Here is a 13281-nt window from a genome sequence, read left to right on the forward strand (position 1 = left end):
TTTGTCTCTCTTTCCTAACAAAATGGAAATGCTGGTTCAGGGGATTTGGATGTCTTAAATAATTTTTTTGTCAGAGTTCCTTTTAGAAGGAGTATGCCCCAGAAGTGTAGGTGGGTCCTCATTTCCTATGCCTCACTTTAACTGGACAGCGGATCAGTCAGGGTCCAGTCACGAAAAAGGAAAACACACTAGGTATTTCAACAGAAAGAATTTAACATAAGGGATTGGTTTGACAGGCATTGGAAGACTGAAAAGCAAAAGAACACTGAGATAAGTCTGAGAGTAACTGCAGGGAGCATGGCTCGCCCCTAGGGCTGTGGGGACAAAGGGGCCGAGTTGGGATTGCTGGAACCCCACTTGTGGAGCAAGGAGTCTCCATGGAGCTGCAACACAGATCTTTGAGGAGGGGGCGCTGTGCTGTACTTCATAGGAAGAAGACTCAGAGCCCTGAAAAGGACATGTGCCTGGTTAGTGTTGGTATCTCTGAAGGGCATGAGGAAGCTGAAAAAAAAAAAAGGTCTGAGTGGCTCAGCCAGTTAAGCAATGGACTCAGTTTCGGCTCAAGTCATGATCTCATGGGTTGTGGCATCGAGCTCCTGGTCAGGCTTCCTGCTCAAGGAGTCTCTTTCTTCCTCTCCCTCTGCCCCTCCCCTGCTCACGCGCCTGCGCTCTCTCTCAAAATAAATAAATCTTTTTTAAAAATGCTGCAGAATGGAACCAACTGCTGCAGCCAGAGTGAAAAACCATTACTGAGAAGACCGTGAGTCTATCAGCAAGCAAACCAAAAGGATCAAGACCTTCCCCTCTGTCCAGCCTTGCAGCATCCCTCTAGTGCCCCCTACTGGTAGAGCCTAGCATGGAGCCAGCTGATGAGAAATGGCGTCTGCACAGTCCCCGCCCCAACTTCATAGAGCCCATCATAGAAAGGTAGATTTGGGGCTGAGAGACAATAGCCTGATACCCAGACAGCCATCATCACATTTTAAATTTTTGTTGGTAATCTTTTCAATACCAGCGATTCAAAGCAGATTAAGTAAAACATTGGTTAACATCATCTTTTGATGATTTAGTAGTTTTATAAAACATAAAGATCTGATTTCAGATCCAACTGGCTCTTCTTTAAAAACAAAACACCAAATTACTACCAACTGACAGTTATTTGAAGTGCTTCCTCTGTGCCAAGCACTCTGCTCAGCAGGCTGTGTGGGTTATCTCAGTTAGCCCTCGTTTTACAGAGGGGGAAACCTGAGGCTTAGGGAAGGAAGCACAGTGGTCAAGGTCACAGCTCAAAAAAATGCCGCGGGATTTGGGCCAGCAGCCTGCCATCAGAGCCTGAGCTCTCAGCCATGTCTCTGTGCTGGTTCCCCATCTCCTTTGCCATTTAGGTGACATACCCATTCTTCTGCTGGCCATGCCGTGGGGATGAACATGACAACCCCAGGCTCTTGCAAGAGTCTTGCTTCTCCATGCTGGGGGGCCACAAGGTATTTAAGTCTGTGTCCTTTCACAGAGCGCTCAGCACCTCAGTAACCAGACTCCTCTAAGAGTGAGGTCCAAAATGGGCTCCTGGCCCCAGATTTTTGTCTTTAACAAACAATCACAGAATACTGGAATGGCATGAAAGGTCTTTACCAGATGTCTGAGTCCCTCTATAACATCTCAATGAACAACTGTTTGGATCCCGTTTGAACACTTCTCATAACCTGTACTATCTCACTGTATGATGCAGTCTCCCCATATTTTTGGACAGCTCTAGTTAATAAAAAGTTCATATTTGCAGAGAGTTAAAATCTACTACTCTAGGGCTCCTGGGTGGCTCAGTTGGTTAAGCGACTGCCTTCGGCTCAGGTCATGATCCTGGAGTCCCGGGATCGAGTCCCGCATCGGGCTCCCTGCTCGGCGGGGAGTCTGCTTCTCCCTCTGCCCTTCCCCCCTCTCATGTGTGCTCTCTCTCTCTCTCTCAAATAAATGAATAAAATCTTTTAAAAAAATAAAAAATAAAAAAATATATATAAAATTTACTACTCTATAAGTTCCACCCAAGATTTCTGATCTTGCTCTTTTGGACAACACAACTTTGCAAATGCTTGAAGACAACTGTCACATCACTCTTCTCTAGTGTTGTGGTGAGGAGCTCCCGTGCCTTTGGGGATAGCAAAAGTCTCAAATAATATAGCAAATTGGGTGAGAAGAACTTTGATTTTTATTGGAGAAGACATGCACAGAGGAAGTCTTCTTGGTAGTTGAGAGCACAGGTTTTAAAAGCAGACAGATCTGAGTTCAAGTCCTAGCTTGATAATTTCCTACCTATAACCATATACTAGCTCTGCAATCTTGGGAAAGGTGTTTACCTCAGTGGGGATGCTAATACCTACCAGACAGTGACATTATAAGGATTTAATCAGCTAAGGCTGGTAGGTGCTTGCCTTGACCACATAGTAAATGCTCAAGAAATGAGATCGATAAAGTGTATTGATGAGAGACACTAGTTTTATTTTGCACATAAGTTGTGAAAATGTCTTTTTATGGCAGTAATTCCTAACTGAAGATCATCCCATTCCATCCCAAAAGATCAATTTTAGAGTTACATAATAGACTATTCTCCAGGCTACCTTAGTCCACTGAGAAAACTGAGATATGTAACATTTGGAATCTGAAGACCTGAGTTTAAGACCTGGTTCTGCCTCTTACTCTGTGATCTTGTGTAAATTGTCTGACCCTTGGTTTCCTCACTTACAAAATGCACCAGGATAGCTAAAATGTCCATCATGAACTACTGTGGAGCAATTAGAGGTAACAGATTAGAAGATAGACTAATGTGGAGGGATCTGATCCATTTTTTGAGTGAAAAAGTGATCAGCAGAATGAGAAATTTAACAATGCCATTTATGTAAAATCAAAACAACTACACACAACATGTAACACCCATGGAAACTATAGAAATCCAATGTATTATAATGATTACCTAAAAGAGGAAGAGAATGCAAGCAAGTTGGAAGGTAAAAAGGAATCAAAAATAAAGACAAAGGGGCCTTAACAAATAAGTGAATAAATGAATGAATGAATAATAAATGGGTAGATAGATGCTAACATGGGAGTAATGATGCTTCCCTACCTTCCTAGAGAGGTTATTCTGAGGATCTGGTAAGATTATGCACCAGAAAGCAAAGTTAATTTACTGTTTCCATTATGATTTCCACATTGAACAAATGAGCTAACAGAGATAAAAATTCTCCATTGCTCTTCAGCAGGAAGCTGTCAGCAGGGCAGAGCCCAGGAGACCTTGCCCTGGATGAGAATCTACTAGTAAGATGACATCAGAACTCTTCATGTAGGAGGGCAGGCTCTCCCTCACTTCTGGAGACACCACTTGATGGCACAGATACAAGCATCAGACGCCTCTTCCCATGGATCCTTTGCAAATTGTCCACTTGGGCCCTCGGAAGAAGAGGCCCAGGCAAATGGGTGCTTCGATGGTCTCTCCTCCTCATGACATCAAATTTCAGGACTTGGTCCTCTATATTTTGGAGAAGAAAATGGGAACCACCCGCAGAGCCTTCCTCATGGAGCTGGCACGAAGGAAAGGATTCAGGGTCGAAAATGAGCTCAGGTAGGACATCACTGATTTCACTTTGTGAATAAGCAGGGTTTTTGTGAACAGCTTTTTTGGAACCCAAGGAATCTATGTTTTCTTCCACATACAGAAGAGGTGATGCTCCCACTGGGAAAATGGGTTTGAAATCAAAGAACACATTTGAGCCAACTAATTAAGGGAAATAAGATGAGTGGGGACTGATATAATTATACTAAAACTAGTTGGCACCAAAATATAAGGTTTTTGGGGGGTTTTGTTTGGTTGGTTTGTTGGTTGTTTTTCTTCTTTGTTTGTTTTGTTTTTGTTTTTGTTTTTTTTTACCTTTCACCGTTAGGAGATGAGCTATCCAGGGATGATAACAGAAACTTAATTGGAAAATGTAATGCTGAAACCACTCAATTTTTCCTGACTAAATTGAACAAAATCCCACTGAGGTCAATCAAAAATTTTCAGCTACTCTGAGGCAGACAGAATGGCTTGGTTTCTTGGCAATTAAACTAAAACCCTGGCTGTGCTGAGGTGACTAGTGTCCGTGATGGGCTAGGATGAGAGATTGTGGCTGGCTCTCCACAGGCACCCAAATGTGGCCTTGATCATGCTTTTCCGACAAACTGTCCCAGTGGGGTTCACAGAGCGAGGAGTGCTGGTTAAAGATTCAGGGACAGCTCTGTCCAGGGCCGGTAGACATGGTGCTGAGTGATGAGGTCAAAGCCCAGACAAAAAGGCAACTGAAGCCACTCTTGGGCCACCTAGACTAGTTCACTCACAACCCCACTCACCCCAGCAATTAGCCTTGTTGTTTCTCTAAGTACTACATTAGCTTTTCACAGAACAGCCAGGGGGCTTGCAATGGATAAAGGATGATCAATGCAACTGGCTGCTTTTGATTGTCCAAAGAATAGATTGACCATCACTTTGTCAGGAAAAACTGTAAGAATTTTCTGTGAAAATTAGTTTTTTTATTTTAAAAATAGTCTTTGATATTTCAAAGTAAAGTTGACAGGCATTTCCTGCTGAAGAAATGCCAGCTTCAAATTGCTAGAGAAACACGTGTCAAAAGTCAATAATAAGATATGATGATTTTCAAAATATTCATAATTCATATGAAGAGTCAAGGTCACAGAAACATTTTATTTATTTATTTTTTTACTAAATGCCCTATTCAGAAATTCCCGAGTCTCCCGTGGTCTCTCCCCTCATGTGATTTTTCTTGGTGTGCTCTCCTTTCCCCCCTCTCTGCCTCTTGTTTTCGTTTTAACCCCCTCTCTCGTTTGAGATGTTAAGCCCCAAATCTCAACATCCCTTCCGTGGAATCATAGATTTCATCTAACTGTTAAGTCTACCTTAATCTTACTGACTTACATAAAATGTTGGAATTAGGGGAAGAAAAGATGACGTAGATAAAGAGGCCCAAACCCAGAAATTTAAAAAAAAAAAAAGGAAATTAAAAAAGAAGAAACGAAAAGCCTCAGCAAATATGGAACTGCTTTTTGTGGTAAAGAAATTTGACAAGGGCCAGGCAGGAAGGCGACAGCCAGGTGGTCAAGGTGCCACTTACGTCGAAAGCTCTCGGTTGATACGTCCGCACTTCCAGCAAGGGCTGACTCGTTACAGGAGCAGCTACGAATACAGACAGACACGGTGGCTGAGGCAGGTCCTTGGAGAGACACTGGAGGCAAGTTTCTTCTTTGGGCCACAGAGCCAGAGAGGCAGTTCCGTGCGTCCGATGCCTGCTGCCAAGGACCAAGCCCAGCTGCTCGTGCACAGTGAGCAAGTCGCTGCCATGCGTATGATGGTGGCAAAGCTCCCAGGCTGACAGCCCAGAAGACACATGAAACACAAATGTGTGTGATGGCTCAAAAAGAAACCACAGGAAGTAGAAGTCCCAGCTCTCAAACGGAATTTCTGTGCATAGATACATAGCCCTTAATTGGAAAGGGCAATAGAAATTGTGGTAGGGGAAAATCTCTAGATGAGAAGTCTAGAGACCTTCAATTCTGGCTCCGACCCTTCCCGGCCATGTAGTGTGGGGCCAAGACCCCCTCCCCGCTCTCTGACCTTAGCTTCCTGAAAAATAGTTTGTTCTGAGGTAATCACCAAATGTGATGATGGGCGTCAGTGTGCTCTGGTAAATCAGAAACAGGCATACAGATGTAAAGTGCGATTGTCTTCTTGTTAATAAGCTGGGTCCATTGACCTTTATAGCAAAACCCTAATGAGAGGATTCTGTCTCCACAATATGAACTAGGTCAAATGATAAAAACAAACAGAACAAAGACAGGAAGGAAACCCATCAAAATGTTGTAAGTGGTTATTATTGTGAGGAAGGGATTATTAGGAAGGGATTATGGTTGCTTTTATTCTCTGTGTTTTCCAATGTTTTTACAATAAGTATATATTTTAAATAAAAATGAAGAAAGTTGATATCTAAAAGAAAGGGTACTTCTCAGTAGCGAAGACTATCCTTTCCTTTTCTAGTATATGAGATTCAAAGAAAGAGGAGCTAAAAATATATATATTCTCTGAAAATAGGCAGCAATCTCCATAGTTTCTAGTACATTCTTTGGCTGCCAGGAGAATTATATTTGAGGAAAAATCTGACTCCTACTTTACCTGGACCTGAATCCATAGCTTAGAAATGTTGTACCTGAATCCATTGAACTATCTGGAGCTATTTCATTCCCCAGCGTATGTGCACTGTATCCTTCTATTTGGAATCAGTTTCACTTATATTATATGTTATATTAATGTTATATTTCAGAAGACATGCTAGTCAATGTCCCATAGGAAGTTGTGTCTTAAAATAGAAATCAGGGGAGATGTCAAGTCATTTGAGCATTTTGCACATTCATGAAAAGGATACTGAATTTTATTCCACGGCCAACATTCTAATTTTAAAGCAACTTCATAATCCTCAAATTATCTAGGTCAAGCCAGAGAAGGACGAGAATCTAGTGTTTGTCATGTTCTTATTTCATCCTTAGTTTCAGTACTTTGAGCTATTTTAAAACTCTGTCATCGACCCTCCTCTATGAACACAGTAGTGAAATCCACTATATCTTGACCTAAACTGCTGATGTCGAAGAAGAAAGAGCTGTGGCTGGAACGGGTCACGCCCAGGTGTCTCCGCCCAGCAGCTTAATACTCTCTCAGTTCCATTGTTGGAGCAGAAGAAACCCATCGGATGATACTTTTGTCCTGCTCAGACCTCCTTATTCGTCCACCAGGGTACCTTTAGAACATATTGCCTGATGAAAGCAAGATGTACCCCAACCTTGAATCCCTTCTCCCTATACCTCTCTGTGTCTAAGACCCAAGACCCCCACACACCCTCTTAGAGGACGGAATTTCCTCCCCAGTACATGGATGTAATCCATGGCATAGGGCTGGCCCCAGCTCTGCCACTTGGCTTTACTTCTAAGCTCACCCAATTACTTCTCCCCAGCTCCACAAGGGCAAGGGCATCATGGGGGCCATCTTGTCGACCTCACCCTTAGACCTTTGACATTTTTCTTATACATAGTAGCTTCAGGAAGTATTTGCTCAAAGAATGATTTATCTGGTGAATATAAAACCAGCCAAAGGAACTTGTGATTACCAAGATTAATTTTTGTAATTAAATTTTTTTCTATGATGCACCAGTATTACTTTTGTAATCAGCAAAATAGTAAAGATTTATAAATTCAAGAACATGCATTGTAAACTCTAGTCCTTCTCTGGTCCAAATTACTTCACATTCCAAAATCTGTGGACTTTAAGTTCATATTCATAATCTCATTTAAGGTGGGACAAAAATAAATCAAGGCAAGACTCTCTCTTTCTTAGGTATGTCAGAGCTGGAAATAGTAACCTACCTACTGGTGGTAGTTAACATGTGAGATAAAACCAAATAAAACTGGGCACCTGGGTGGCTCAGTTGGTTAAGCGACTGCCTTCAGCTCAGGTCATGATCCTGGAGTCCCGGGATCGAGTCCCACATCAGGCTCCCTGCTCAGCAGGGGTTCTGCTTCTCCCTCTGACCCTCTTCCCTCTCTTGCTATCTGTCTCTCATTCTCTCTCTCTCAAATAAATAAATAAAATCTTAAAAAAAAAACAAATAAAACTGCTTTGATTTTTCTATGTCGGGGATCCTGAACAGATCAGTTGCTAAGGGAAATTGGTAGGAGGGTTTTTAAACAGTAAACAGCTCAGTTTAACTGTAAATTACTATTTAAAGTCATTATTTACAAGATAAGTCCTACATCAGATGGGGAGAATTGGGGATGACCTCTCTGAGGAAAGAAACCCATTTTAAAGACAAAGATAAAAACAGGTGACCATCTGGGAAGGCTGGGGAAGTCAGATTGGGGGTCAGTCTGTCTCCAGGCAAAGAAGGGTGCTGCCTCTTTCTTTATGAAGAATTTTTCTAATTGTACTGTGAGGCAGGACCAACCAGGAAAAGCAAGACAGGAACAGTGAAAAAACAGGCATCAAAAAAAAAAAAAAAAAGAACGAAAATGTGTGAGTTAATTCTATAACTCAGGGCTTTCTGGACATGTGAATGGCACATTCATGATTCTTATAATCTTTTACCACATGCATTATTATAGACCTACTGTGCTTCCTTCAATTGTCTCTCAGATGAATTGTTAAAAATAATTTAGTCTTGTCCTAAGGAATAATATAAAAACTGTGAAATCCATAAAAACCATGGGTCTGATATGCATACTTTTAACATGTAGATATAAATAAATACATACGCCTTTTTAGTGTTCAGCTATGTACCTGCTAAAATGATTTCATGTACCCACACGGAAATGAGTACCATGTTGGAAACATGGAGGTCATTGAGCCCAAAGTCCAGTGTGCGGGCAGTTCAGGAGAGATTTTTCTCTACAGCAGCATCTCTCAAAGTATAGTTCTTGGGCTGTGGGGTGGTTTGGAAATAGGGTCACTCCCAAGGAGAGGCAAGGACTATTCTCTGTTCGCTTGCATCTGGGAGGGCTTGTGACTGCTTCAACCGATAGAATGACACTAGGTGACTCTTGATGCTGGGTCATAAAGGGCCCTGAGGCTTCCTGCTGCTCTCTGGATCTCACAGCCTCACATAAGAAGTTTGAGTCCCTCCGAGAGATGCCACGTGAAGGTGCTTACGTTGATAGATGCCTCCCTGCATCCTCACCAACGTGCCAGACATGCTGAGCCATATGGCGCGTCATACCTCATTGGCACCATACCTGACAGGTGCCTGAATTCTGGACCCACAGAATTGTGAGACACAATAAAATTGTTGCTCTTTTTAAGCCACTACATTTTGGGAGAGTTGGTTATGCACCAATGAATAACTAGAACTGACTACATGAGAATTACCAAGGGAGCATATTCCTGGGCTCTATGTAAGACTTACTGAATCTGAATCTCTCTTGATAGGGCCCAAGCATCTGAATTTTAACCCAGCTTCTTGGGTGTCTCTGGTAGACACTAGAGTTTAGTTCCTTTAGAGCTATTGATTAATTCATTTATTCATTCCACCAATGGTCTATTTATTCACTGTTGCTATGAATCTGGCCATGTGCTGGGCACCAGGCATAATTATCACCTAGACGATAACTAGGCAGATGATAATATTGTCCCTGCCCTCAGGGACGCCAAGGACCAAGCCCAGCACATTTCAGTTGAGCACTAGTTGAAGAAGACCCGGAATCTTTTTCCCTGTGAGAAGCTGAGGGACGGATCCTAGTTCAGAATTGTTCTAATTGGTTCAAGCCCTCCCAAACCTAGTCCAAGACACCAGTAATTGGCTCTGGCTAAGAAACCAGGTGCACTTGGGGCTCCTGGGTGCTCAGTCAGTAAAGCGTCTGCCTTCCGGTCAGGTCATGATCTCAGAGTCCCGGGATCTGAGTCCAGGGATTGAGCTCCGCATCGGGCTCTCTGCTTCTCTCTCTGACCCTCCCCCATCTTGTGCTCTCTCTCTCTCTCACTCTCACTCTCTCTCAAATAAATAAATAAAATCTTAAAAAAAAAAGAAACTAAAGAAATCCACTGACATTTCAGGAACAGCCATCTCCACAGCACCTTGGGGTCTCTGGGAGAAGTTTGGGGCTACTGCCTGGGGCTTCTGTCCTCTCTTAGTGTAAGAAAAAAGCTGAGGACTCCAGGGCCAAGGCAGGTACCACCTCAGCCCCAGAGCCAGGTTTTGCCCTTAAAAATGACATTCATATGTATTTTTCTCCCAAAGTAGAAAGTGATGATAGATGGTTCATGACAGAAAATGGGAAAATACAGAAAAAAACTTAAAACAAACAACACCTCACTCGGGGGTCTAACCACAGTCTAGTAGAACGTTAAGAGATTGCTTGAGTCATGCACAGCTGGGTTTGAATCCTGGCTTCACGGAGCCTCAAGCCTTGGTTTTCTCATCTGAAATGATATCGCCCACTACATAAGACCTATGAGGACTGAGTAAGAATATATGTGTGTGTGTGTGTGTTTTTCTAACAGTCTGCAGTATTCTGGAGTATTCTTCTACAGCCTTTTCTTTTGGGTATGCTTGTACGTTGTATTGTTGGTGGATCCTTATACAGCAACCCCCCCCCCCCCGCCCCGCCGACGTCCCCAGGGATTCTGGCTACTCTGTTAGAGGCAGGGCTTTGTCCAGAGACATCCCCCGTGAAGAGAGAGTGGTGGTGGGGCAGGGGTGGTAAGAGTGGATGGTGAGGGGCCTGAACTTGGAAGATGAGCCCCAGGGCTCCCCTCAGCACATTTGCCTCTCTGTGAGGCTTTAGGTAAAATTCAGAGCTCAGAGAGCCTGACAGCCTCCCTGTGACTTCTCCATCTTGGTGTGTAGCCATGGCAACTGCTCTTTCAGATTTCCTGGGACAGCTGTCCGTGTCTTGCAGTCTTACTGAGGTCCACATGCTATTGGACATAGATTCCAGACACAAATTCCATGTGGCAGCAGCAGGGACAGTGTGGTCAATGGGAAGTGCTACCGGTTCTCTGTTTCTGCCCTTTGGAGGGAATCAGGGTTTTTTATTATGAAGATACCCTTCCAGATGTTCTTCCTTCTGCCGTGGAAGAGGCACAAAGTCACAGAGGGGTAGCTCAGTTTAGCCCCACACAGAGGCTTTGGACTAACATAGATCGGGGATTGAATCCCTGCTCCACCAATTATCAGCTGGGTGAATTTTTAATGTCTCCAAGGTCTCTTTTCTCACTGACAATTAGAAGAGGGAATGCGAGAAATGTGCCTACCATACGGTCTGGCACATAGTGCTTTCCCATATTACTAATATTTCTAATATTGGCGTGTTCAGAGCAGAGAGAAAATTCCTCTAGCAGCAAGTAGACAAAGAGTTGCCACAACACGGCGCTAAGAAATTGTCAGCAGAACCCATGGGAGGCAGAGCTCTCCTTAGTAGCGCTGTTGCTAAGGGCTCAGAACTGAAAGTGAGCAAATGCACAGTCAGAGACCGAGAATGGTCTGCAGAGGGCGTGTGACGAGCCCGACGCAGGAAGCACGTTGTAGTCCAGATGCAGCTGCCATGGGAGCCCATCAGCCCAACTCAGGCAACGCAAGAAGACTGGGAATGTAGAGCTCATTCTCTAGACGATGTTTAAGTTATTTGTGGTGAAGGACCCGTTTTCCAAAAACTTCATTACAGAGCAACGCTTTTATCAAAAAACAACATACAGGGAGCTGTTGTGATGGTGTCAAATTACAAGGAAAGTTTCTGAATGCTGACTTTTAATTTCTGTGCTTACCTTGTGGGAACCAGGGACAAGCAGTACCCAGCTCTGGGTAGCACCGTGTAGACAGCTGAAGAGGTCCTGTTTGATTTTGTGTGTGTGCTCTATTATTGTTGTTGTCCTTGTCATTTGGTTTTGTTTGCTAATTGCTTAATGAGCAGGGGTTGGAAGTTCAAATCTGAGTCTTCTTCTATAGGCTGTGTGGCCTGTTTATTTGCAAATGTGCTTCTATGAATGCTGTGAAAAATGCATGTGGTTCTCATCCAATAGTGTGAGCTCAGATATTGCCACGCTGTCCCAGGGGAAGCCCTAGTGGGGGTGGGGATGGCAGGAGAGTGGATGGCGAGGGGCTTGAATTTGGAAGTTGAGCCCCAGAGCTCCCCCTCAGCACATCTGTCTCCCCTGAAGTTAAGACAGAACCTTAATACTAATTATAATAGCGAAATATTCTATTATAATTAAAAATAATATAATAATAAAGTTTCCCTCCAAAGGGCAGAAGTCTAGATGGAATAACACTTCCTATGTAGCTCTATTAATCCTTCCATTGTCTTCTTAAAGTCTTCACATAAAGAACCTTTCAAGAAGCTTATTACAAATCACTCTTGGAATGATGAGGACCTAGAATAGGGATGCAGTGAGCTGTCTTCCCCCAACTCTTATTAGGTGTGGTTTCACCACGAAGTACTTCTGCTTTGGCCTGCTGCGCATCCTGCCATCCAGATGGCTCAGCTCTGGCCTCCAGCCCCAGCTCTCTCCCAGCGCCAGCCTCACACCCCAACTGTCAACCGGACATTCTCACTTGGGACCTCTTGCCGCCCTTCAAACGCAGCATGCCTGAAACAAATTTCATTTTCACTCCCCACCCCAAAGAGACGACTTCTTAAATCCCTATTTCTACCAAAAGCACTCTGACTTTACTGTGATAGAGATGGGAAAGTAATATTTGCTCTCTGCTTCAGCTTTTATAGGTGAACTGATGCCAGAGGCCCCTCCTATGTCTCCTTTGCCTTCCTTCCCGGTGTTACAGGAGTCGGACTGCGTTAGAATCATCTCACATGTGGTCATGGTTTCATTTTACTAATTAGCTCCCCACCCTCCCCACCCATCACTCTCCCCTCCAAATCATTGTGTGGACCAGATTAGCCTTTTTAAAAGACACAGTGAGGCTATGCATGTTCTGCTCACAAAATCCTTCACTGGCTCCACCACCCCAGAAAATGAGATCCAACCTCCTCAACCAGGCTTCTAAGGCTTTCTATAACATGGTTGCCCCAACCAACTCAGTCACATCTACAACTACCTTCCAACATAAACTCTTCACTCTGGTCCAGCCCATTCTCCTACTCTCTTCTGGCCTCTGTACCTTTTCTTCTAGGAGGGCCCAAAGTTTTGCCTTCCAGGTCCCTATTTATTCCTCCACATCCAACAAGACTAGACAAAAACCCCTCCTTCCACAAAGCCATCCTGCCTCTCTCAGCTCACGCCAGCTCTTCTCCTTCTCTGCACACCAGTTGCAGATCTTATCCATGCCTCATGTCTTGTCATAACATACCGTTAACCATCTGCTTCACATAAGATATTAATGTCCAGGGGCATCTGGGTGGCTCCATCAGTTAAGCGTCTGCCTTTGGCTCAGGTCATGATCCCAGGGTCCTGGGGTCGAGTCCCACATTAGGCTCCCTGCTCAGCGGGGAGCCTGCTTCTCCCTCTCCCTCTGCCTGCCACTCTGCCTACTTGTGCTCTCTCTCTCTGTGTGTGTCAAATAAATAAATAAAATCTTCAAAAAAAAGATACTAATGTCCAGAAACTTCCCTTTTCTTCTTTGGTACCCTATTTCCTAGCACTACAACCACCACCTCCTACCACCACCACCACCCCAAGGAACCTAGGGCTGTGAATGTAACAGGGAACCAAAACATACCCAGTGAATCCAACAATTAATCAAAAAAAGGAGA

At 43.8% G+C, this 13281-nt stretch overlaps 1 protein-coding gene across 2 annotated transcripts in view; it reads left to right on the plus strand.

Annotated features, from left to right (window-relative positions):
* Positions 1 to 3407: 3407 nt before the first annotated feature.
* DNTT (DNA nucleotidylexotransferase) overlaps positions 3408 to 13281 on the plus strand; it is a 28234-nt gene continuing 18360 nt past the window's right edge. For both annotated transcript variants that reach the window (XM_021699898.1, XM_021699899.1), the window contains exon 1: positions 3408 to 3610. In XM_021699898.1, the coding sequence (XP_021555573.1) occupies positions 3408 to 3610 (203 nt within the window). The remainder of the gene's footprint in view (positions 3611 to 13281) is intronic.

Source organism: Neomonachus schauinslandi, chromosome 6, assembly GCF_002201575.2.
Source record: "Neomonachus schauinslandi chromosome 6, ASM220157v2, whole genome shotgun sequence".
Classification (NCBI taxonomy): domain Eukaryota; kingdom Metazoa; phylum Chordata; class Mammalia; order Carnivora; family Phocidae; genus Neomonachus; species Neomonachus schauinslandi.